This window comes from Doryrhamphus excisus, linkage group LG7 (genome assembly GCF_037039965.1).
Source record: "Doryrhamphus excisus strain RoL-2023G ecotype Guam linkage group LG7, RoL_Dexc_Guam_v1.1, whole genome shotgun sequence".
Lineage (NCBI taxonomy): Eukaryota > Metazoa > Chordata > Actinopteri > Syngnathiformes > Syngnathidae > Doryrhamphus > Doryrhamphus excisus.
The window spans coordinates 23,129,826-23,156,497 of record NC_136363.1 but is presented as its reverse complement, the minus strand read 5'-3'; the positions used below and the strand labels follow the sequence as shown (position 1 = coordinate 23,156,497).

Genomic DNA, 26,672 nt, shown 5'->3' with positions numbered 1-26,672 from the left:
AGAGTGTGGTGTTGCATGATCGCCACCAGATGGCAGTAAATGCACACTAAAACGCTAGCCTTCCCGATGCTGTACATCCTGTTTATCCACGCCACTGTCAGTATGGACATATTGCTAGATATACGTATATACTTTATTCACCTCGAAAGAGAGGTTCACAGTGGGCGGAAGGGGTTTTAGTCATTTGGCTAGTGTGAATTCTACGTGGCATCGGCGTTGGTTGTGTTGAGAATAACGTGGATATTATGGGGGTTCAATTAGGTAAATATGTGTTTCTCCATTACGCAAATGTATACTACATGCTATGTTAGTTTCGAAATATAATTTCTAATTATGCTGCCTTCTGAGCCAGCGTTTAGGACACATAACTCGATTTATTTATTCACTCTATTGACATAAAAAAACTCGTCTCGAAAAAAACCTTCCATTAGTATTTTTATTTTTCCATGCAAATAGAGCAGGCAAGTGTAGGCGGAACAGCCATTTTTGGGCAAAGTTTGCACTCGGAGGCGGAGCCTTGGGGGCGGAGAATGGAACGTTGAGAGGGTCGCCTGGCAACGCGAACGTAAACCGACGGTGTGTGTCGTAAAGGGTCTGCGTTGGAACAGCGAGTAAAGAGCTCCATTGTGCTTGAAGACCAGAGCGGACAAGAAGAGCCGAACAAGAACACCTCCTGAGCCCGAAAGACACCGATGATACGCCGACACACATGGACGCCAATGCGACTCGCTAGTGCGGCTGTATTTTGCGGGGCGGACGGCGTGCTCCCGGCGGAAGGAGCCGGAACAGGAAGAGTTAAGACTCGACATCAGAACTGTTTATTTGTGCGGCTAGCAGGCTAGCTGGCTACATGCTCCGGAGCTGCTGTCGTGTCTTTGCTTGATGGAAACCTCCATCTGTGCGTCCTCCTGCAAGCTGCTCTTTTCTCGCCGTTCGTGGTCCTGACCGTCCAGACGCAACTTTGAAGGCATTTGTCCACTTCCAAGAAGAAGCCGAGAGGGCTGGAGAAGTCACACCAGGTTTGTTGCCTTTGCTTGAACTTCCCAAGCGAGCTTCTCGACTCCTTAATGTTCCCGTTGAAGCCCGCAAGTGTCACATTTCTTACTGTGTTCTTTTTTTTGAAACTGGAGCAGATAAGAATGTCTTTTCTTATCAGATGCCCTCATTGGCAACCGAAGCCGCAGCTTTTCACTTCTCATTGCTCAATGTGGTAGATATGGTAGATGTACACATTGCAATACTACACTACTGCAGCTACTACTGGCTGGATGCTATTTGGGATCGGCTCAATGCAAATCTACTGACTGCACTAACCTTTTTGTATTTGCTTTTCCTCCACCCAACCCACAGCAGGCTTCCATTGCTAACTGGATTCACATTGATTTGCCTTGCATTTGCATGATTTGTAACCAATAGTACACATAATAATACACATAATAATGCACATTTGCAGTGATGGCAGATGCATGTTTGCATGCAATGGGAGATGCAGACAAAGCGTGTTGGTCCCCAAACAGTGGGCTTGGCTAAAGAGGTACATTTCAATCAGTGCCCCAGCAGGGTTCTTTAAAAATGCCAAACATAGTTCAATGCCTGTGTATAATAGAATAGTCATTGAAATACTTCAATAATGTTAATGCAATAGTAAGTACGGACATTCACTATTATGAAATAAAACAGCCAACAAATATTCCAGCCAAAGCAGGGAGCGGCGTGTACGCCACTTAGTCGATGTTGGCTAACTACATGCACGTATTCCTGGAGAAACATGGACTAGCGTCACGACATGCTTGTGTTGTCATGCTGATGTTGGTGATGTGGCCGTGTAAGATATGCCTTTATTCGTCCCTCAGTGGGGAAATTTGTGTATGTGGACAATGAGGAAGAATGTGATGGTGCGTTCAGGGGGCTGGGTTTGGTGTTGTGGTTTGCATCCTTACCTAAAAGCAGAACCTTTTGGCTGAAAATGGGCCGTTCCTAGGATTTGCTGTCCCGCTTAGGTTTGAATTCCCATTGAACGTCAGGTTTACCAGATGAATTCCACTCTGTCGCCAGGGGAATGGCAACAACACAAAGACGACTGTCATTTACAAACCTTGGCGGCGGACTAAAGGATTCCATGCGGTTTGTTTTAAACACCCGTCTCATTTTCCATAAATGAGCTTTGAACGTCTGTTTTAAGTCTCCAACAGGTGAGGCCGCGATGCCACAGAGAGCCTCCAAAACGTTTATCCCTCTCCGTTTGAAATAGATCTCAGAATTAGTAATGTTCCTGGGGAGGGGGGGTGTTAATTGGTGGTGATGTTTGAAAAGACCCGTTCCTCCAGGAACGTTAAGCTTTAGTCATCCATGCATTGCTGCCTCCACTGAGGTTTTTTCTGATCAAACATTATTGACCCCCCCCCAGTCGATAACCTTGGCAACTGGAGCCACGGATCGCCGTGACGGTGAGGTTGGGAAAGCGAGAGCCTGGTCTGATCTTCTGTTTGTTCCTGTTCGTGGCAGATGAGATGAAGTTGTACTCGGCGTTCACGCTCTCCGCTCACGTCCTGTCCGTGTGTTTTGATTGTCATATACGGTGCTACTTTGGCATAGGAGGGGCCCAACTAACCGGTACTTTCACATTTTGACATCGCCGATGATTTAGGCATTGACCTGCCAGCTACATTGACGGGCTGTCAATGGGATGACCGTGGCTGAAGTCCAGTGTTGTGCTAGCGTTAGCCATTTAGCATGGAACTACCACAATTGGCACTCAAAGTCATCACATCTTACCTTGATGCATTCCCACATAGTATCAGCATTCGGGAGCTAGTATGAAGTGAAAGACAAAGGGGGGAAATATATCCAAATACAGCCCTCGGCATGGTAGAACGGTGGGTGCTGCGTTCAATGACCACATCATAAATAAACAAATCTTATTCTGAGATGACACAAATAAACAAAACATGTTTGTCAGCGTGAGAGGTCTCACTCGCTCACATTTTGTATTCGCTCAACGTTTGAGTGTTAGTTTAAGCGTTAATAACGACACCCCCAGTACACTGGTAGCATCAGTAAACGATGACCGTTATTGCTGGATGTGCTCCAAATGTTTAAAAGTATCCACACGCAGGTTTTATTAAATAAAGTTTGGGTGGTCAGCAGCAGGTGAGCAGATAGTGCTGGCTCTGTAAATAAGTAGACTAAATCATGAGAAAGCAGATTTATGGTTGATGAATGTTGACGAATAAGACGTGATTTCCTTCCTGGGTCCTCGCAGCCTGCACCTTCAACACTCCCGACGCTCCGGAAACGCTGCTATTGTTCCCACTTCGGGGCTTTAAAGTTCAACATGGCCTGCCGAGCCCTCTTATATCTTAATCTGAATCTGGTTTGACTGGAGGAACAAACGGCGCAGATTATCCCTGGAGGAAATTCCCTTCCTTATCTGGCTTAGCCGTGAAAGCCACGGCTCAATAAGAGCTGAAATGTCGGAATATGACGATGTCACAGCCTTTGTCATTCTCTTTTAAGGCCCAGCTCCTCGTCTGTGCCGCTAATGAGGCATTTTGCGCTTCTTAACATCTGCCCCATCTCCAAAGTTGCATTTTGCATGCGGGACTCATTCCCTATGCATGAGGAGTCGGCCACCCTTTGATTTGCCCCCTTTCCTGTCCTCTCCTTGGTGCTCGCCGCCGTACTTTTGTGGAGTGAGCCTGTTGGAAAAGTTTCTCCCCCCGCTTTGGCTGCGTAGGACGAGCGGTAATTTGGTGCTTATTCCAAACAGTATTGTGGAGCCCGTGGAGCCTGGAGAGCCGAGGCGTCGGTGGGGAGCGACGGCGGTCTCATTTAACACCTTTTCATTGAGCGAAGGAGAACAAGGCCTGAACGCTCACTGCTGCCGAACACACAGCCCTGCCTGGAAGAGAAGGTTTGAAGTCGCCTTCCCCTGTCGGGAAGCTACAGCGCCACGGTGGCACACGGGGAAAGAGCGTGAAAGCGGGAATGAGCAAGCAGCATTCCGGACTGGTCATTACCAGGGAATAACTGGTAATCCACATTATGGATCACCGTTTGCAGCCTTGTTTGGTTTCCCTGCATCATGCCGGTTTCATGTAAAACCAAGTAAGACGGCTGGGTTGTACATCTCTTAGGAAGTATTTCCACCTCTGGTGGTCTCGTTAGCAGAAGCAAAGCGAGCGTGTGCGTGCTATCCTCCAGCGAGGTAATTAGCACGGTCATTGGCGTAATCCAGGTAACGCTCCGTAGGTAATTGAAGTCTAACACTTGTTCTCAGGAGGGAGCGCTACATGTTAGCTTGTTAGCCGCCTGCCCGCTCGTGTCATCGCTCCGCCGTGTCCGCTTGGTACTCCGTTTGCCCTCGGAGGTCGCCGTCTTCCCGCTCGGTTGAGGTTACGTTTCGAAACCCCCCCCCCCAGCCCTCTGCTGATCCCAGTTTAAGCTCCTATCTAGTCCGCCGATCGGGCCGCCACATCGGTGCCCTAACCGCCCGTGTCAGAAGCTAAATGGCTTTTGATTGCATATCTTCCAGCGTGGGGATATTCAAGCTATCCGCTCCCTCGTATCGACATTTTACTGTTGGCTGACTTGTTGTTCTTATTTTCTCTCCTCCAATTCATCTTCCTTTCCCAGTTGAATAAGATTATCTTGGAGAAATAGATTTTTTGGACCCTATCAAATGATTGTGTTGGCTTTTTAGCACAGTCTGAGCGTCCGCTGCTCCTGAGAGGTTATACGCTTTATTGTTCATTTATCACACCGGAGACATTTTGTGGAAGTCAGCGTGATGCAGAACTACTTCTTTTTTATTTTTTAGCTTGCTCAGTGTTTTCAGGCTAAAGAGCGTGAAGGATTTCCTTGTACTTTTCCATCTCTGACACACCTCCAAAGTGGAACACAATGTGGAGGAAGCCGTTATGAAACGTACAGGAAATGGTTTTGCACAATGATGGGACACGTAGGCCGTTGGACTGTGGAGGTTCGACACGGTATCTGATGATGATATCATGCGGCTGTGACGTTAGCATAGCATAGCTAACGTAGAGTCTTCATCCCAAACCTTTCGCAGTCCTTCAGACATGTGACCTGAAGCCATGTACTTCCTTCTCCTGCTCACTTAAGACCTCAGCCAATGTCCGTAAGCCTTCAATGGAAGTACCCGGGAGGCCCCATCACCGTTTTATCAAGCACAGCCAGCCGGGTGCCGTGCACCGTGCACGTGCCGCCGGCCTCATCACATCAGCCTTTGGTCTGCTGGTGCCAGTCGGGGTGTGAAATGGGCCTTAAATTGTATTTGTTATGGTCTTGGATGGTCGTCTTATATTTGACCCTGTTGTTTGTTCATAGAAGGAACACAACGTTGATATGGTTTGATGTCGTCGTATGGTGATACATCCCAAAGATATGCTAAGATGTGCTAATGTCCATGTCACCCTACACGTTTACACATACTTCACACCCGTTTACCACCAACTGACTCTTTGGCGCACCAGTCCAGGCACACTCTTTTTACTTTGACCCTTGGCGCACCCCTGGGGGGGGGGGTTGCCTCCCCCGCAGGTTTTACATCAGTCCAATGCTGATTGCTGATTCTTTGCGATGTAGTCAATGGCGTACGTTAAGGCTGTCCATCTTATTGATATATTTAGGATACATTATAAGGGTTTTACGGCGCGACTAGAAAGGCAGCGGGAGTAAATCTTGTTTCCTCTGTTGAAAAACATGCAGTGCAGCAGTCTGTACTTCCTCTTAATTGGATTCGCTCTATTTTTAGTGATCTTGGCCGAGGTAGGCTCAGGCGGAGGTGGCTACACTTTCTGCTTATCTGACGCCCCACAGCTCTAAAAGTCGCCGCCACCGCCATCGCTCACTTTGCCGCCTCTGCTGCCATTCCACATTTGTGCCGCTCAGCTCCAAGGCCAAACACGAGGAATCCATCAGCACACGCAGACGCACGCCGCTCTAATCTCCCCGCTCGTTAGCCGCGCCCTCCCGAGTCGGCTGTCCTAATAGGCATGTCCTAATGAGCGCTAATTGAAGAGGGCTCATTGGCGAGGCTGGCTTCATTGTCTTTCTTCAAGCATCTTAATGCTCTTTGCTAGGAAGCTGATTGGGAGTCTAACGGGATTTGTTCTCGGACGGACTGTCCCTAATCCCAGATTGTTGTCTTTGTTCCACACGCTCGGTTCTTGACACGCCTGCTTATGTCTGACGAGATACTCATCATTCTTTCTTTTCCTTCGTCTCAGCTCCAAAAAGCCAAAGCAGGGCCACTGTGATGAAAGATGCAACTTTCCTCTTTGCAAAACAAAAGTGGGATTGTTGTGTTGGTAAAGGAAGCCAGGGACGTGTCACTACCCCCGCGTAGGAGGCAGTGCAGCCCTTTTTTACTGTTGGTACTCGGGCAAATGTTTTCCTCTTCATTTGATGGCTGCTACTTTATCCCCCACCAACGCCTTGCTTTTAGTTATTTTCTATTGGTAGTATACATAATGGCTTCCTGGAGAGACCGGCTTTATTGCACTGGCTGTGAACTGTCTCATTTCTCTGCAGAAATGAGAGAAACTCTTGGATGAGCCAATTTGTTGGACAATATCTGCCAAGAAGGTTGTTTCCCTCCAGGTATGATGCCTTCAATAGCCGGCTGTTGGCGGCCGGGAGCAGATTAGCCCAGAAGTCGTTTACTTCATTATGGAGCCACCCGTGATAGTGCCTGCTGCTCGTTGAGGAGAACAATATCTGCTTTCATGTCGCAGGCTACAATTGTCCCAAGAAGTCCTGAGATTAGTCACTTTTTGACAAAGGAGTAGCGATGCAGATCATCTTTTTTCCAACTGATACTGATAACTGTCTGCTTCTCAAGACCGACGTGACCAACCCATAATGTTTATGTACTTTTAAAATTTAGATTTAAGTGTAGTTTATGCACACCTGGTGGTAAGAAGGATGGGAAGAAAGCGTCTTTTTGGTTATTGGCACCATCTTTAATGTTACCAGGTTTATTGGTATGACATCACTCGCATCGGTTCAATAAGTATGGGCCACTCGTGGTAGGAGGCCATTTACTGTGCAGAGTCGGGAGGACAAGCCACATTCACAGACAGTCCCGTTATAATGTGTTTATGAGTGAAGGATTTCTGATATATAAATATATATAGGTTTATGAGTGTCTGTTGGCAGGCCACGCTGCCAAACACGGCTGTGTCGTGATGTCTTGATGGGCTCTGACCAGCGTCTCCGTTTCCGTTTGCTCTTCTCTTCCAGGCTTGCGAGCTGAAGGTGGGCCACCAACAGGAAGCTGGGTTGAACATGACTCACCAGCCACTGCCACCAAGTCGTACCCAGCTTGTGGCTGTGGAGGCCCGGCCGACGCCCCTCGAGGGAGAGGCATTGAGGTCCACTCGCTGACGATCATCTCAATACCTCTCCTCCGCCGGATCTTCGCAGACCATCCCCCCTCCCCCGTCCTCTCCGCACCATGCTGCGCTTCCTTCCTCTCAAACTGGGCCGCCTGTACCGCTGTCTCAAGCTGCTGTTTGTGCTGGGATTGTTTGTCATCTTGCTGATGAACACCCACAACCTGTTTGCCTCATTCCAGAAGAACGAACTCACCGACCGACGCTTCATCAACCTCAACAAGTGTCCCGCCTGCTTCGGCACCAGCTGGTGCCGCAAGTTCATGAACGGTCAGGTGTCCTTTGAAACCTGGGGGCGCCTTCGCTTCCTCGACATCTTCAACGTCAAGAATGTTTACTTCGCTCAGTACGGGGAGCCCCGGGAGGGCACCCGGCGCATCGTACTGAAACGGCTGGGCTCCAACCAGGAGCTGGCCGAGATCGACCAGAAGATCTGCAAGAGGGCCACGGGCAGGCCCCGCTGCGATCTGATCCAGGCCATGTACAAGACCGAGTTCGCAAGGATCAACGGCGATGTTCGCCTCCTCACTCCAGAGGTGGTGGAGGGCTGGTCAGACCTGGTGCACTGCCCCTCTCAGAGGCTGCTGGACCGCGTGGTCCGACGCTACGCCGAGACCAAAGACTCTGGCAGTTTCCTGCTCAAGAACCTCAAGGACACGGAGAGAATGCAGCTGCTCATGACCTTGGCATTCAACCCGGAACCGCTCGTCCTGCAGGTATGGTTGGTTATTGTTGGGTCAAAGAAGGACATGTTCTGTGAAAGTGTCATGCTTCCTGGATGACCTTTGGACAAGGTCACCAGCACAAAGCCAGGCTGGCCTCTAGTCAATTACAGGGTAGGGACGTGCCTTACCATTGGCTGGCGACCAGTCCAGGGTGTACCCCGCCTCTCACTCAAACACCAGTGGGATAGGTTCCAGCATACACGCCACCCTAGTGAGGATTAGCGACATAGAAAATGGACGGATGATTGTCCTCCTGCTTCCACATGTAGATGCAGGAACTGTTGCATCCTCCCGAACTCTTGGCACTGCTAGCAGAGCACCTCCATTCCTCTGCTCAGAAGTTGGTTGGAGGGCTGTGGCCTCCCCAAAGATGAGAGCTTTTTGCTGGCGGCAGTACTGCATATTTAACACTATATGTAGGGCACATTTAAATTATGCAAGAACGCATCTGTAAATGGTCCAAGTTGTTTTTAATTTTAATACATGTCTCTGTCCAGTGGGGCGCCATCCGTGGGAGACGGCCCTTGGAGGGATATCGCCCCTGCCAAGAGTTGTCTAGATCTTTCATTGCTACCTTATAATTAGAAGGTTTTGTGGCTTATTGGGGGTGTTTTGACCCCGACTTGAAATATTCTGCCTTAAACCCGAAGCAGGGCATGTGGGGATGCTCCAATCGATCTGCCACCGATCAGTATCGGACGGTTTCTGTGAAGAAGCATGTGATTGCAGCCTGTAGCGATCCCTTGCGTGCACGTGTGGTGTCCTTGTCGTTGTAGCATGTTGTAGCACGTTGTAGCACGTTGTAGCACGTTGTAGCTTTCATTTAATATGCATTTGAAGACCAGGCTCAACTCAGTGGCGCCCCCTTTCCCAGAAGTGATCAGGGTTGTCTTGCGCAACGATCCGGATCTCTCCACTATCGTCCTGATCTTCAGAGAGGTCACCTGACACAACCCCCCGCTTCCGCCTCCCTCAGTGATTTACAAGCGTCCAATCAATTTCAATTTCAATCTGCCATTGAGCGCGTCTCGTGAGGGGACAAAACAACAATGGTCGCGGCCCGTGTAGACATTCAATAAGTCAGGGTGACCTACAACCCTCGCCCCCTTTTCCTCATCCAGGCAGACGCCTCCAGGCCTTCAGCGGGACAAAAAGCGAGATCAGCTTTTATGTCCAGGAGATGTATGACGCCTGATTAGCCTTGTGTGAGCACTCCTGCTTCCTCTCTCTAGCGCTTCTTCTCCTCTCCGCCATGTTTGTGCCAGCGTATTAATGCATGGTCCGCCAACTCCGGCTGGATAATTCCATCAGCATGGCCTGTTGCCATCACACCCCCGGTCAAAGGCTGTGACTCAGACCCACAAACAGAATGCGGGACGTCACACGCATGCCTCTGCCCTTCATCACGCCTTGCAACCTCTCCTTGTGCGTCGCTCATCTCGCCCGTGAGAAGAAGCAAGCACTTTGGGGTCACGTGCCCTCGCAGGGCCGAGGTAGCAGATGGTTGGCATCGATAACATGCGGCCAATCTGCCAGGAGATTGACAAAGTCTGCTGGTGTGTCAGCTTCACTGGTCAAAAAATGAGAAGATTTGCTGAAAGCCGGACGGAGCCTATGCACAGGGCGTGCAGCAGTAGAGCATAAAGAATTAATGGGCCCTATAGAGATTGAACACGCTGTAGTACAACACCTTGATGTCTGTTTTTTGCCAGAGGTTACAGTCACCGTGTGGAGACGGATTTTGCAGAAGATAAAAGAGCCAGGACAGAATTTAATGAAATCTTCTTCCTACGGCTTCAATTTGCCTCGATGCAATCTTCAGTAAGTTTTGGAGGCCTTCATCCCTGGATAGGATTCTCAGATTGACTATCTTTAGTGTAAGTGATTTCCTGCTGTCATTGTTTAGCGCTGCCTCTCTTTCCTCTGGCTTTATTCACTTGAATAATGCGCCTAACATTTCTACTGTCTGCTCAGTGAGCCAAGCACCGTCTCTCCCTCGCTATCTCTCACAAGGGCTTCTGTTTTTGGTCTTTTGAAGCCACCGGCAGTAAATCGGCCCTGTTTCGCTGTGAGAAAGCAGACCTCCTTTGTCAGTGGGAAACAATCTGCCGTGCTGTTGTGGCTCAGGCCAACAATGCCCTGTTGTTGTGTGTTGTGCTGCGGCACATGAGGCATACACAAACGCAGCCCCCACCCCCCTGTTTTGGCCAGGGGGAGTAAATATTTTTGGAAATGACCGCAGATACAAATCCACATACAAAGGGCCACGTGCTTTGCTTTGCTCTCAGTGCAGCGCCGTACTTTTAGAAATGGGACAGCAAGAGTATGCTTGTGTCGAGGAAGCTGAGATCACGTTCTACCGTCTGCTAGGACCGCCAACCTTCCGCTGTCACCAACGGTTTCCGAAAGGGTGGGCCCAATGAAGATGTTAGCTCATGCTAAATAGATCATAACAAATAGCAACAACGACAGAGAGAGAGGCTGACAAAGTGTAGAACGGAATTATGGGCCTGTTTCACTGTGATGCTTGTCGGGACGATCGGCAATCAATGACTTTCCTGGTTGGCTACTGTTTAACTAGCCCTCTTACACTCACTGCTCGGCACTGTTTAACTAGCCCTCTTACACTCACTGCTCGGCACTGTTTAACTAGCCCTCTTACATGTGTTCTTACATATGTTCCACTGTATCATCGGAAATCTTTGCTCATTGTACTCCTCCCCGGCCTGTTGAGGTGCCCGCCCCCAACATGGGGGTTCACTGAGCATTCCACCGCATTAGTGAAATGCTAAAAATGACTTGCGCCTCTGGAGTGGAGACGCGGGTCTGGGTGAAATGCAGAAATGTGCTACGCCCCAGTGCTCATTGTAATTATCCAAGCAGAGTGTAGCAAACATGCAGGTAGCAGCCTGACCGCCTCGTGCGCCGGTCCAAATGACTTGCCGGGAGCGCCTCATATCGGTTGATGCTAATTCGGCTCAATTCACAGGGTTGCGTGATGGCGGGCCAAATTTCGACATCATTTGGTGTTAAATTGCACCCGAGAGCTGTTCTTGTTTTTGGAGGAAGCGTTTCGCCTCATACCGTGCTGAATTGAAGATGGATCGTAGAGGTCAAATAGGTGTTGAGAGAACGTGGTGCGTATCTGCCACGTTGCTTGGGTGGCAATACAAAGAGAGAACAAACATCCAGCCCAGCTCCTTTTCAGATGGAACATGCCCGGGGATGTATGGATTGAGAAGCGCAGATCAGTCTTCTCTCATCCACCCTCCGCCATAAAACCTCTTCCTATTTGCAGTTAATTTGCCATTCTTGGCGCTTCTCCTCTGGCTAAATGACTCACTGATTCATCAGGTGACGCCCACCTTGATGGCGTACAGTACGTCTGGCCCAATCAGAAATGACTTTCATTTCTGCGGATCTTCTGTTCCACAGCATTAAACCCTGCGAGTTGGCCGCTACCATGTGACTGCGCTCGCACCCTTTTGGTCCTTGGCTCTGCTTTGCTTAGTGAGGCTGAGAATAGGAAGTGACAGGCTGTGGGCTTCACTCAGCCAGCGGCACTCTCATCGCCTCCAGACTCAAATATGGGCCCTTTTCCCTCCCTTTGTGTTGCCACCTTCCCGAGAACCACCTCTTCACTTAACACTCCGTCCTCGGCTGACACGGACGCTAGGCGGTACGCTACGCAGCTCTCGCATAGCGCCATCTGCTTGTCCCGCACATCGTCTGACCAGGATGCTGCCTTGGAGAAGTACGATTAGATGGATGACCTTCTCTCATGTCTGCTAAGATTTTGGAGAGCAGGATCTTCATTGAAATGTCAAAGTAAGCACTGAAAGCTAACTCAAACACTGTTTTCTTGGTTTTTGCCCTTTTGGTTTGTTGTTGAGTTAATGAGGTTCTGCATAATCAATCCCGATCCTCACCTTCGGGAACTAAAGCCTAAGCAAACATTGAGGTTCCTTCAGGCTCACAAGGTGACCCCTGTAGGTGGATTTAGTTGTTTGCAAGAAAGGGGCATTAAGTGACCAGGAAGTATCCATCTACCTTTGCTTTGGTAGTCCATACTTGACAAGAACTGTTGACAGATTGAAAGGAAAAGTGCACTTTTTTGTAAACAATTTGCCCGTCATCCATGATTTTATGTGAGACATCATCTTTTCTGTGCGTTCCAAAGATATAAAAACAGGTAAAAAGAGGCAGGTAATGAATGCAACAAATGGGACCCACCTACACAGGCGGCTATTAAAACCACCCCTAAAAAGCTCCAACAAGGTTTTCTATCCACGCTGTGAGCATGTAGTACCAGGTACATTCATGCTAACATGTCATACATGGAGTATTGTAGTATAACGTCCTTCCTGGGTGCATTGATGTCACCTAGCGACATAGAAAGGAAGGCTACACCTAGCATCCCAAACATAAACACAGCTCCAATATGTAGCGTTACCTTTGGCTAGTGGCGTGAGGCGTTGGGAGCCAGTGTGTTCTCAAGCTAGTCGCTAGCCGGCTATGCTAGCCAGGTGTGCCAGGTGTCACTGCGCCAGTAACGTAGTTCTCGGCTGTTTGCTCTTTAGAACCCACGAAAAGAGAGAGCCTCACATAAGGATTGTCGATGATGGGCGATATTCCCATGTTGAATGTTGATGTAAATGACGAATACAGTCAAAGCCTGATGGACTTTTCCAAGATAATTTCTTCCTTTTGACACGATGACAGACACGGCATGCAGTCCCGGTGTCAGTGTTGAATCCCTTCAGGCCATTTCAGTGGCTGAGGACCACCAGTAAATAGTCTTTAGTGATTTAATACCTTATTTTGTTTCTGGCTCTCGGAGATCGTGACACTTCTTAGCGCTTAAGAGAGAGGTTGTTTACGCCGCTTAACCCTGCTTCCAGTGGGCCAATCCTCCTTTCTTTATTCTTCTCGGCCTTTGTGCACACACTGATCCTGTTAGGAAAGGGAGTGATCTGGGCCCAACTCCCCTCTTTTGGATGCCCTCGCTGGATGGCGTCCCTGCTCGGAGGAGGAGGAGGAGGGAAGGTTTGGGCCTTGTGCTCTTGTCTCTCATTGGAACAAGCCGGTCCGCTTGTGTTACCATAATCCTTTCCCTTTCTCCCACTCTCTACAAACACGCGCATGACAGCTGTGTTTGGTTAGGTGTAAATGCCTGCGGTGGAGCCCCCTCCGATGCATCCTCTGCCCACCCAGCAGCTCCCCTTCCCCCCAGCCCAACCCAAGCCCGTTAACGCCTGCTACCCGCAGCTCGCCGTGTACGTCCACCAGCCTTGTTCCGAGGACGCAGTGCTTCAATGCTGCAGCGTCCAACCCAATTTGGCGCTCCCCCCGGGCCCTTGAACACGACCACAAGCAATATAGATTAGTAGAAGCGTCTCTTTGACAGCCCGTTGCTGTATGTAGAGCAAGAACATGCCTTGTAGCACATCTTCCTGCTCTTGGTTGTTTGCCTCAGAAAGAATGAAGTCAGAGAAAGTATGCAAGATCATAGTGCAGTATTTTTAAATAAGTCTGTTCAGTAGACGTGTAACTGCCGAGGGACCCCGGACCCTCCTTGGAAACGTTTGCTTCATTGAAGCCTTGCATCCAATGGCAGATGGCCGTCTCTGCAGCAAGGTTAGAGCACAGGGGCCGTCACCGCAGCCCCCGCCGCTCATTGGGCCACGGGGTCATTGCAGTGCATCCAACCCTGCAGGCCCAGCTTCACCCTCAGTGGGCGAGGCGCCGCTACCACCCAGACTCGACCAACACCAGCCGCCTTGGACTTTATGCATTCCTGGGCTCCCAATAAAGGGGATTTACGAGGTCTGTGCTGACAGTGGCTCGGGTTCAGGTCAGCACACAGCTATCACTAGAAAGCAGCAGGTCTTAGCTGCCATTCTTCGTTCTTCCCCACTTCACGTTCACGTAGAATCTAGCTAAGCCACCGCGTCTTTCACAGAAACAGAGGTAATACACCTAATGGCCGATGGAATTCAACCATGGTAACATCTCCACGCCAATTTGACTCTGCTGTTCCATTTTATGTGACAGCAAGGGCAAATACCAGCGTTCAAACGCTGACTGACTGAAAGCCCTTTCTAAATAGGAGGAGCCACAAACTAGCATCCATCCAGCCATCCTCTCTGGGGTCAAGGAAGTATGCTAGAGCCTATCCCAGCCGACATTGGGAGAACGGCAGGTACACAAACTAATATGGGAAAGATGTTTGAACGCTGACATTAAGCCTCAGATAATTGATATGCTTTGATAATAATTCTAGTATAATTTGATAATAATTTAGTCGATCATTCATTGGGCCTGATGAGGAAGACTGCAGATGAGGTGAATCTCCATCTAATGTACCTTCCAAACTGTGGTGTGACGCGTGGAACATATGATGTAACAGTGCTTGATAGTCAAATGTACTTGTTTGCTATGTGGTGGTTTTTATGTAACCCCCCCCCCCCCCATGTGAATGCTGCAGGCTCCACACAGGGTGACTTTGCTGTCTGTGAGCAGCGTCCATGGTAATGAAGCCGGCTGAGGCCATTGGAAAGCAAGACACACGCTCCTCCACTCTTTGTCTTTCTACTCTTTGATACTCTGCTCAGCCTGGTGTGCTGACTAGGAATTTGCAGCCTGCAAAACGGCCAACAGAATGCAGGTTTTGAGGATGGAACGCTAATGCTGCTTCCCTACCGAGGCCTGAGTGCTTGCTGTGGGCGGTCCCACTGGATTTCAGACTTAAGTTGCCCCCGTAAAGCCAGAAGGGTCTCAGTGCACACCCTCCATGCACGCAAGGTCAATAGGAGACGTGCGCCCCCTCCTCCTGACTTCAGCAAGGCAGTCCGGAATCACACTCCTGCTCCAAGACCAGGCTCTTTGGGAGACGGAATGAGTGACGGCTGCAAGTTTGTTGTTGTGTCTGACTGAACGCGTCACCACACTTCCTCAACCGTGCCATTTGATCTACGTGACTCCCCCCGAGTCCTGCCCCGACGTGCGTGTCATAAAAAGCTTGTGGTCTGTGGGGGACAGAAAATGTGGAGAATTTAAACCACACCCTCAAGCGCTCCTGTGGCTAGCTACTAATTTCCTCTAAGTAGTTACTGTTGTGAGATGAAGCCTTTTTGGAAGCTTTCATGTATAAATGCGGCTCTGTGCCTCAGCATTTGCTCGCTTGTGTTTGTTTACGTGTGCGTTTGATGGGCCAGTGTTCTTGCAGGCTAGCCAAGGCAATATCTTGGGAGCCGCTGATGTTTACTCGGCCCCTGAATAGAGGTTGTTATCAGTCCCGGTCACGTTGCATTTTCTCATTCATATGCCGGGATACAGTTTCACATAGACACACAAGCACACGCGCCCACAAAGAGCCTCTCACCAAGGCCCGTGCACACGCCCGTGCCCTCCCCCAAGTTGTCCAGTAGAAGGGCACGTCTTTGTCAGCAGATGTCGGGACGCAGGTGTGTGTTCCTGTGCCGCTCGCTCCATTCGTTTCATCCTAGTCTCCGGAGGCGGCCCATTTGTCTGTGGCCCCGTTTCATTTCAGCCCCCCCCCCCCCCCCCCCAACCCTCCAGGAGGACGCCGGCGTGTCTGTTGTATTAAAGGGAGGAGAGCGGAAAGCACACACATCCCGCTCAATGCTGCTCTTGTGCTTGGGCTCCACCTTTTACATGAGATTAGTTGAGATGGACCTGCAAGTCACGGCGAGGTCGCCTACAATGACAACGCTCTACTGTGTGCCCCCCCCACACACCCCCCCTGCAGTATAGTGTATATACAGGACGGCCGTCACAAGATCTTGCAAAAAAGGTGCCAAGATTTCCTGGTGGTCACTTGGCCTGGGAGCAAAGTGAATCTATAATCACAATCAGTGGAAGGAAGTGGATCATCAATATCATATATAAGTCTGTTTTCCTCACCTCTGGCCTCCAAACAGGCAGAGAGAGGGTTCACTCTGGGCATTGCTTCAGCACTGTTCCAATGTGAACAATGTGGAGTGGAGAAGAGTGTAACGTAGTACAAATTATAGTCGTAGATTTGAATAAATTGTCATAAGTTTAGTAGTTTTTCATTGTGCTTTTTGTTTACGCAGTACACAGTGTTCTTATCGAAGTGTACTGACGGTAGTATTCAGTAGGTAGCAGCCAATAGAGTCCACAGACTTCCGCATTAGTGTTCACAGTCAACCGTTTGAGAGACCCGAAGCAGTTAAATGGAAGGACACCAACGGGAATGTCGTTTGTCACGACTGTTAGCGTCGGCTTTCCACAGCAGGCGTTAATGCTTGGGTTTCAATTTGAGAATGAACATTTCCCAAAACGTGTCCAGTCTTTTCCCAGCTCGAAGAGCCCGTCATCCCCTGGCAAGGACGGCGTCTGGCCTTTGAAAAGCCATTCAAGTTGCCGGAACGTGTCATTTGCAGTATTTCAGTCTCAGCGTTTTTTTAGACAGCATTCTCATCTCGGGGAGACAAATGGTCAAATTTACCACCTGTGCGGTCCACGCGCTCTGAAAGAGAACTTCCCACTTGTGGCCAGAGATAGCATAGTAAATGTAATATCAGACCGGGCTTTCCAATTCATTTTGTCACCCCCCCTCATCGCCTCATTGCGGACGTTAATGGCTTCTGCAGTGTAACCGTTTAAAGAGCGCTGAGGGAGAATGATTGGTGGGACACGCGGCGTATTTATCAAGCTCAGCAATAGGAAGGTTGAATCTCAGCTGCCCGCTTTCATGTGCTATTGCTTTTCAGGCGTAAATATAGGCCGCTCATTGAAAATGGCACCCAGATTTGAGTTGTGATGTGCGGTAATTGACGAGGCGCACGGAGAGCCGTCAGCGCGTTGAATGAGCCGCATCTATGTTAAGAACTGCAGATGCGGGCCCGACAGACATGAAGGCCTTCTCATAACAGCCGCTGACAGAAAGTCTGAAAGTAGCCTCGGGGTATTCATCCTCCCGCCCCCCCCTGCCCCCTCCCCCCGGCTGCCGGCGCTCTACTTTTGCACCCGTTCAGGCTGCAACCTGACAACAAAAGAGAGAAATGTGTTTAAGCTGGCTGGTCTGTGGCGCTTCACTCCTTTGGCTGCTGAGCCGGGAAGCCAAGGCGCCGGCTTTCACTTCCTCCATCTTCTTCTCCCTCATTTCCACATTATGCTGCAGGGGCCGGCGGGAGGACGGTGTTTTTACAAAGCCGCTTTAGCCGCTACATCGGACAGGCTAAGTTTTGTCAACAAGGCCGAGAGCTGCTTACATTTCCAGCAACATGAAGCCATCTGAGCTCTTCAATTTGGGTCAAAGGGAAGCGGGCCTAATAGGGATGTACCGGCAAATGATCCAGCTTCCATCTTAATCTTTGCATATCCACTTTGTACATTTAGAAAGCCATTTTAGATATTTAGCCTCATCGCTCTCCTGTAGCATCTCCAAATTGTCTCTTCTCCAGCCGTGACTCCTTTCTCCCATTTCCCCTCACTGTCAATTTGACTGCAGGAAAGTGTGAAGGGAGACTATTCATCCAAAAGTAAGGCTGGAATTTGGACCGAGTCCTTGCCAAGACAGAGGGAGACTGTCCCGGCTAAGTGACAGGCAGCTTGGAGTCCTTTGTGCCTGCCTGTCGTTCGATTGATTGGGATACCTCAGGGAAGTGATTCACCCAAGGCTGCACAGCCTGCAACTTATCCCTGTCCCCCCCCGTGTGGTCCGAGATCTATTTTGGTGGAGCTAACCGGAACGGCATCGTGGCCTGTGGTGTACGTTTACACCACCCAAACCAAGCGGCTATGCTTTACCTGAAGTACATCTATACCATGTATTTCTGTGTGGAATGGTACTTCTTTTAGGCTTGTACTTGTTCCTTCCTCGGGGACGTGTTTGACTTGTTGCATTGTCGTCTTTGGCACAGACTCAAAGCGTGCGTTTTTCCTTCGTTCACTTTGCAAATGATCGAAAGTCGGCCTTAGAGTTGCAGCCTTGAACGTTGCCTCCTGGGGCTTCTGTGAAGCGTTGAACAGCACACGTTAGGTTAACAGTTAGCAGTGGCTAGGTGCCGACACGGTGCGCCGCACTAATTACTTCTCCAGGAAGCACGCTCTCGCCGCCATTCAAGCGACGCTACGCTTTTTCTTTGCCGTATAAACCCGGGCTGGGTCCGATTCTTTCTGCGGCCTGTGTCTAGCTAGCCCTGAGAGTGAATGCGTCCTTTTCAATCATTTGTATTTCATGAAGAATGGAGGGAAGGTTAGTCTTGCATGTGGAAACGCCTCCTTGCACACACAAGCCAGCAAAGCGATGAGCGTGCCACACTGGTAAGGAGTTGTTCACACCTCGCCTGCCGTGACGTGTCTTGTTCCCTGACATTTTACCCTCGTGATTGGGTTTCAAGACTCGGAAACTCGAGTTCTCTTGCACTTCCTGGTTTGTGTGCCTGGCAGCTGCCAGCCAGGTTCTGACTCCTTGTGTGGGATTGGTTGCATAGGAAGTCGAGGCCGGTCGTACATTCCACACCCAGACCACGTACCAGTCATTGGCAGAAACGGGACTTATTGTTGCAGTTGCTTGTGAAACCGAGATGAACTTTCTGAAGACACGAGTGAATGTTAACTGTAAAAGCGGGGTTGTGCTTCTGCGCCAAGGTGCCTTGCAGTCAAAGTGACATAACACTTAAGTTGCTTTCAGCTCCAATCACACTCTCTTCAATTCTCTTTAATCGCCATTGTTCACCGGCGACAGATCAAGCTAACGGGCTAACTCACTGGAGAACACCGCCCCTAGTGTTGCAGCGGAGATTTGCACGAGCCGTCTCAACCTCAACTGTAGCAGGTTTAATACGATGCGGTGGTTGCGAGGCAGAAGCATGAGCCAGGATGAACTCCTGTGTAAATACACCGGAAGCTGGCTTGATATTTGTTCTCAAATGTCACATGAAATTGGAAATGATGTCAATCCAATACTGCAGCCTGTCCCAGCTAAGTTTGGGCGAGGGGCGGGGTATAGCAAACTCATTCGCATTCATACCTATGGACAATTTGGAGCCACCAGGTACGGAGAACACCCAAGCATGCAGGGGGGTTCTATGTGAAGCATTTCTACTAAATCCTTGAGCAAAAGTGTTGTGATGATCCAGGAAGTCATTAGCTGTGCTAACCAGCGCTGACGGCGTGCGAGGGGATTAGGAGCCAAATGCTTCCAGTGCTGCGTTGACAAATGCTCATTTTTATGGCTGCATTTGATGCAATTGCACATGATGCACGCTTGCCAGTTCTTTTCCAGTCTTCTGGCTAAATTGGAGTGAAATTGTGGGGGGCGCCACACCCTGCCGGCGGTTCTTCCTTGTAATTATTTATCACCCTGCTCACCCTGTAATCGGCCATGATGTCTTGTTCGCCTGCCCGAGCTGCATTAACGTCGCTAACCGACATCACGCAGCGTTCGGAACACACCAGGCTTTCCTGAACATTCCGCCTACCGCAAATCGCCTTCTATCTGCTCCACGGAACGTCAGGCGGTTCATATCAGCTGGTTGCTTTAGGGCAGGGGTCGGGAACCTAAACGGTTAAGAGAGCCATGAAAGCCACATATTGTAAAACTTATTTTCATGTTTTTTTTTAATATGGAATGCCACTAAATGTGTCTGACAATTTTAGAATATTATAATCCGTTTTCTATGCTGCTTATCCTCACTAGGGTGGCTGGAGCCTATCCCAGCATAGACCCTGGGCTGCTCGCCAGCCAATGGCAGCGCATATACGGAAGATATCCACTAATAAATACAACACCAGTTACCCTAAAGATTTGATTTGCTGCATGAGTTAACTAATGTTAATGTCAGAGGCCACACGATCCGAGCCTTTGGTTCCCTGCCCGTCTTCTTCTGGCCTTCATGCGCCGTAGCCGAGGCTGGCTTGGTTTCATGCGTTCCTTTGGCAAATTTTCAACTCTTGTGCTTACCCCAACGTAGCAAATGTTACCCAAGGCTTTGGGTTTAATGTCTTGGATGTTTCTGCCTTCTCTGCCAAAGAGAGAAGTGTTTATTTGCACGTGAAACGATGAGAAAGTCCTACGTTAACCCGCTTGGCACGTGTGCTAGCCCCTGCTTCCAGGTCTCCTTGCACAGCCCAGGTCTTTTTCATGTGTGCTTTAACTCCGCTTTGTTTTCTGCTCCGATTTGTCCTTCCCAGAGCTTTCCGTCAGACGAAGGCTGGCCGTTCGCCAAGTACCTGGGAGCGTGTGGGCGCGTGGTGGCTGTCAACTACGTGGGCGAGGAGCTGTGGAGCTACTACAACGCGCCCTGGGAGAAGAGAGTAGACCTGGCGCGGCAGCTGATGGACATCGCCGAGCAGCTGACCAACAACGACTTTGAGTTCGCGCTCTACTTGCTGGACGTCAGCTTCGACAACTTTGCGGTCGGCCCGCGCGACGGAAAGGTCATCGTCGTGGACGCCGAGAACGTTCTGGTGGCAGACAAGCGACTGATCAAGCAGAGTGAGTGGCAGCTCCCCTCATTACCTGAGCACCTTATGGCTGTCTGGTCCTCCAGTTGCCATGGCGATGCTTCCTTCCAGCACACGTGCTACACGGCTTTGGCTACATGTACAATTAACTAGTCACCCTGGGACACCCTGCTGGGAGGCCACGCAGGAGTCCAGCTCGCAGTGCGGCCGTGCTTCCTGTCTTCACCCAAATTCACCGGTCGGGCCGGGCACGGCTATTGGCCGTTTGTGGCCACACCCAAATTTAGCTTGTGGCCTGCCATCGACACATCCTGCTACTTTAAACAAACACCCCCATCTGTCATTGCAGCTGAACCAATTACCCGTCCCTGGTTTTTAGCGGTTCATCGGTTCCAGACCAGACTGCCATGGATGCATTTCTGCTATTTAGGATTCAGCCTTCAGAAATGGAATATGTACATGATATTCATATGAACATTATTTTAACGCTGTAGACATGAAATAACACCCCCATAGTCACCTTTACGCTCCTATCGTTTACGCCACATTGCACCGCTCTTATGCGTCCACGAACTAGCAAGCTAGGCAATTAGCCTCAAATGTATTCCTTCCAAACCTAAGACGCCCAAAGCTTACCACTTCCACACTGAATGGGAGGAGTTTTCACTCTATGACGTGGACATGGCATGGCTGACTTCATGCAGTGTTCAGGTCATGTGACACTGCGTCTCCTTTCTGCTCCTTGCGTCATGAGGCGTTCAGGCTCACTTGGAATTATTTTTAGTCACATACCCTGGGTGACAATCGGTGTACCCCTCTGGGTACACGTGCCACACTTTGGAAGCACCCCCCTCCACTGTCATTGATGCCCCCTAGAAAGCCAGGGCTTGGAGGCTCTAAGACTATCCTCATGGCTCCTCCCCATCAAAGCCGAGATGGTCCAGATAACGAGCCCCCCCCCAATTGTTGAAATAAAGCTCATAACGAGGACGGCGCCATACATCACACGCACGCGTGACAGCTCCCTACCCCTCAGTGCTCCTTCACGGGGGGGGGGGACCACCCAGTCCCTTCTTTTGATTTGTGCCTTTCTACAGAAATCCTATTAAAGTGATGGACCGTTGTGTCGCCAGATGCTGAGGCCCCCCCGCCCCCCCTGACAGATATGAAGTGTTGTCTGCCTTGTGGCTGTGTGATTGTGTTATTTATTCTTTTAGAGATAAACGTGATGCAGTTATCCTGACCACGTCACGTGTGACCCCCCCCCCGTGTGTTTGTGTTAGCCTGTGTAGCAGCTAGCTGTCACAGTGCGTCTTCACTGGCCCTGACAGTCTATGGAACGCTGCTCCTACGCCTGGCGCACGCCACCAGAGCTTGGCGATGCTTCCCCGGGCCGCCGCGCCCACCGTGCTTACGGCCTCTACGCTAAGTGTGCCATAGGACATAGACGCTAGCCTCCCTGAGCTGGAAATCCAATCCCGACAATTAGAGCTCCAGACTGGAAGCCACTCAAGTTGGGATGAATGATGGCTTTAAAGTCGGCCCATTGATTGCAAATCAAACACGCGTGGCTCCTTCCTTAATGCTAACGCAATAATCATGCTAATACACTTAAACTTATAAATATGACATGGGTCATGTCATGGACATGGGTTGGCTTCAAATATGTCAAATATGTCAGCATGTGGCCCTCGCTGGAAAAGGATGTCATTGGTAAATGTAGGCACTGACATCTACTGGCTCCTCCCCTTTATGGCTGCACCGGCGCCATTGTGGTGGCGAGTTTGGGCGCTCATCCCAAGCTAGGAGTCCATTTCCGTCCCTGGGGGGTACAATCCAGCCTAATGTACGGCAGCGACTCGGAGGCAGCCTTTCTTTTCATTCAAGGACCAAAATCTGCTCTTTCCTGCTCGCCTGTGGAAGTGAAGCACGGAGAAGTGGTGACGAGACATTATCATAACCCAAAAGCGGCGATGACGGGACAAGGTGACCCATTTTGCACGTTCCTCATCTTCTCCAATCCATTTCCGCTGAAAATGACGAGTACGTTTATTCACACTCGGCTTTGCAATGTCGGCCCTGCAGGAACGTGATGAGGTCCCACCGGCACATTATTATTATTATTATTATTATTATTAAAATGCAGAGGAAGAACAGAACATCACAGCAGACATGTAAGGAACATGTGTCCAAATAAGAAGAGGAAGAGGAGTAGAAGCTTTGGAGGTTCTAGTAATCCAAATATTGTCACTTCACAGCCAAGATGGTCTTTGTAGTTGGAATATTCGGAGACGCCGAGCACATTGAAACATCAAAATGAGGTTGGTGGGAAGAGAATAAAGTAGAACATATCCAAACATGATTTCTTTCATAGAAACAAAAACAGCAGGAAGAATGCTTAAAAAAGTAGAACTACAAATATCAGCCATCTTGACTAAATGAAAGTGGCAAGGTTGCATCCTCTCATGTTTCACCGTGTGGCCCCCGCTGGAAAACCTTGGGACTTCCTTCCACACTTCCTGTATGGAAATGGAGCCAAGATTTGGTGAAATGATGGGGAAGTAGTGAGGGCGCACGTCTGCCTGCTTTAAGTGTTTGCATGGCCAGCAAGATGTCTGTCAATCAAGTCAGGTGCAGAAAGAGGAAGCACTGTGGCCTCACGTGCACGTGCACGAGTATGAGAGGATGCTGACGGCCCCCACGGCCCCCACGGCTCAGCAGATCTATCTTCATCAAGCCGGCTGATTGATGCTGATGCGTCCCTCCTCCTCCACGCCCGCGCTTTGCTAGCTGGGCAGCGCTTGATGCTTGATTGAGTTGCTGGGACGCGGGGGAGGTGGAAGAGGAGGGGGCTGCAGGGGGGCATTCACTGGAAAGTTTGTCTTTGCATCATCTGGACACCCCCAACCCTTCTGTTCATGTTGTTGCCCCCCCCCCCCCCCCCCCCCCAGCACCGCCCCTTCAGAGAAAAGCACCAGGAAATAAGCTGAGAGTAAGCAAGACTATTTGCTTGATAAATCTGGGGGGTTCAGAGAGGGGGGGGGCTTATTTGTGGCAAATGAAAAGCAAAGATGGCTTGTTTGGCCGCCGGGATGAAATAGTGTTTGTTCCTTGTGGAATCTCCGGCACCCCGTCCTTCCCCGGATTCTTTTGTCCTCTTCCTGGTTGAAAGAGGATCTGAGTGGAGGACGGCATCGAACACAAAGAGCCAAAATGTCAGGCCGATGGCAGTCTCCTTAGACGACAGCTAGCATGCCGTCTGGGACGTTCTGGCTTCTTTTAGAACAACCGTTGATAGCTTCAATAGAGAAGTGGACATTATTCCCGATTTGGGAAATAAAGCTCCATAATTAGGATCCTTCTTGATAGAAAATCCATCCGGTTTGGTGGTGGTGATGTACTGTGTACTATGTACTGTGTACTAATATGTCGTCATGGATTGTGTCATGTTTACATTTGTGTAGAGCCAATGGAGACACTGTACATGTACACTAATACTACAAACACACAACCTGCAACTGGATGTTACCCAGCATGCCTTGTGGTGTAGCTTGTCTAGCATATACAGCAGCCTGTCCCTCTATGGCCACATACCCAAAGATCTAAAGATGCAAAGCAGGGGCCACTTGGACATGATTATGTATTTTATGTATATATGGGCAGTACTGGTCAAAGTAGTAATTGCAGTATTTTGTAAGTATTTCAGTCTTTCAGCCTTCAACTTGTCCCGACTTCGGGAACCCCTGGTACAAGCGTTGCTTTTGCTGGTGGGATAAGTTGGAGGCGTTTTCCTCGTCCACACTGAAGCATTGAGTGTGTATTGGTGTTGGTCGCCATAGCAACGTGTAACGCTCTACCGTGTCCCCCTGCAGACAAGCCGGAGAACTACGACGTTTGGTACGAGAGCCGCTTTGAGGAGTGCGACCGGGAGGCCTGCCTGTCCTTCTCCAAGGACTCGCTGTGCTCCCGGGTCACCGTGGACCACAACTACTACGCCGTGTGCCAGAACCTCCTGTCCCGCTACGCCACGTGGCGGGGCACCACCGGGGGCCTCCTCCACGACCCCCCCGCCCACATAGCCAAAGACGGACAGCTGGAGGCCCTGCTGGACGAGTGCACCAAACCCAAGAAGCGCTACGGCCGCTTCCAGGCCGCCAGGGAACTGCGCGAGTTCCTCACGCGGCTGTCGGCCGACTCCTCCCCCGCCAGGTAATGGACGGGGTCGGCGTTGGCCCGAAGGAACTGCCGGGGTCCTCGTGCACGATGTCATTAGCGCTCCTCCGCACAGGAGCGGGAGGAACCTGCTAAGACCTTGCTGCTGCCCGACCAGTCAGCCGCGAAGATTCTGTCGCGAAACGGGACAGGCAGCGGCCATCTTTACAGGAAGGGGGCGGGCTCTGATGGATACTGACCCCTCACACGTCACCGTGGTTTCATGAAGGCATTGAGTTTAGCGCCCCTCTTTTTGGCTTTTGTTTTTCCTCTTCAGTTCAGGGTGCTTTGCACGGAGGAGTTTTCACCTTTTATTTCCCATGTAGCACGGCGGCAGGGAAGGCAGGGGTGGCACTCGTGCTCCTGGGGGGGGGCAGGTAACTGGGGCGCACGATATGTGGGAGTTCTGACACGACACCCGTAAATCCCATAGCATTACAAATACCTCCCAGAACCCATCATTTCACATGGGTGAGGCGAGGTTACCTGTACTGTGCAGGTGAGCAAATGAAGCGCTCCTTTTCTCTCCTGCCCGTGACGTCAATGGCCAGTCATGAGGGGAAAACCCATGGAGCACACAAAAAACCTTATCAGCCTCCTGAGACCTCAGTTGCAGCACACCAGCCGCTCGGAGCGTGTGCCCCAATACGGCGCACCTTGCTGGGCCACAGCAGGTGGCTCCTCCCCCTGTCCTCTGCCTCTCCTGGTAGCGATGTGCTAGTAGCCATGTTTGGTTAGGACTCATCAGCCAATCCTCATTTCTTCCTGTCCTCCGTAGCGCCAGGTGTGCATGAACGCCACTTCTGTCTACGTTTGAAAAGAGTCGATAGAAAACGCTCATCATGGGCATCAGATACGGGCACCTCTGGTGTTTACGGTGGGCTGCCCCCCCCATCAATCAGTGTTGTTGTGGCAATCACCATCTTCCTCCTTCCTCCTGGTGAGTGAACAGGAAGCAGGGAGAAGAAGGGCGGGCTCGCCGCGATGACGCAGACGTAGCAAACGGGCTCAGGGGAACGTCAAGACGCTGCTGGATGTCATGACTTGATTATCGCCGGATCGATCCCCCGACCTTGAGAGAACATTTTTGGCGTGGCCCGTCCCGTGTAGCACGCTCGGCGCCTCCCGTGAGCCGGCGAGGCTTTGGAAAAGCAATAGTTTGAAAAGGAGGAGGAGCTTGAACTCCGTTCCCCGTTTGTCGTCATCCGTTCCTCTTGGACCCCTCGAAGCGTTTCCACGTGCGTGACCAACTGTCCACTTTTGTACTGTCCTTTCCTTTGGAGTGTCCTATCAGCGTTGTCTGATTCTTCCTGTGCCTTTCATTCGAAAGTTGGATTTGCAACTTTTTAGTGGGTTTAATGATTCCAATAAAAGAAGATCTATATCTATATATATATCTATATATAGACAAATCTACACTTGTGTGTCTCATGACTTGACTCATGACTCTTCTTGTGGAGGAGGGCAGCAGGGATTCAGCCCCCCCCCACCCCCCCATCGATGCTGAGATGCTAGCTAGTGAGCTAACCAGTTAGCTTCAAATGTATTTCTTCTAAACCTACAAAGCCTGAAACTAACCACTTCCACACAGAATGTGAGGACAACTTATTTTCACTGACTTGAGGACTTCATGTGATGTTAGGCTAATGTCAGGTAAGCTAATGTCTCATTACTACCATGAGGTGAGCACAATACTACATAGTATGACGTATTAGTAACAATAGACCCCATACTGCCACCACACAGCGACCATGGACTCTTTCATCCGTAGCTGAAAACCACGATACGGCGAAGGAGCAGTACTCCAACCGCGGCACGGCCAGGAACACAGGTATTTCTTTCCTTCATAACAACATGT

The 26,672-nt window shown here is 50.2% G+C and overlaps 1 protein-coding gene across 2 annotated transcripts; it reads left to right on the top strand.

Annotated features, from left to right (window-relative positions):
* The first annotated feature begins 538 nt into the window (after positions 1 to 538).
* dipk2ab (divergent protein kinase domain 2Ab) lies at positions 539 to 26,230 on the top strand. 2 transcript variants are annotated; one of them, XM_058060223.2, is made up of 4 exons: positions 539 to 967; positions 7,267 to 8,134; positions 20,330 to 20,633; positions 24,475 to 26,230. In XM_058060223.2, the coding sequence occupies exons 2-4, from the start codon at positions 7,481 to 7,483 to the stop codon at positions 24,813 to 24,815; spliced, it is 1,299 nt and encodes a 432-aa protein (XP_057916206.2). In that variant the 5' UTR covers positions 539 to 967; positions 7,267 to 7,480; the 3' UTR covers positions 24,816 to 26,230. The 2 variants fall into 2 exon arrangements, with proteins under 2 accessions (XP_057916206.2, XP_078648644.1); XM_078792518.1 differs by having other exon boundaries at positions 539 to 1,019.
* The last annotated feature ends 442 nt before the right edge of the window (positions 26,231 to 26,672 follow it).

What these genes read in the sequence shown, in the direction of transcription:
- dipk2ab (XM_058060223.2), top strand. Translation starts at nt 7,481, where the DNA reads ATGCTGCGCTTCCTTCCTCTCAAACTGGGCCGCCTGTACCGCTGTCTC. An exon ending in CGGAACCGCTCGTCCTGCAG is followed by an intron (nt 8,135 to 20,329) that starts GTATGGTTGGTT and finishes TGTCCTTCCCAG; the next exon opens with AGCTTTCCGTCAGACGAAGG. An exon ending in CAAGCGACTGATCAAGCAGA is followed by an intron (nt 20,634 to 24,474) that starts GTGAGTGGCAGC and finishes GTCCCCCTGCAG; the next exon opens with ACAAGCCGGAGAACTACGAC.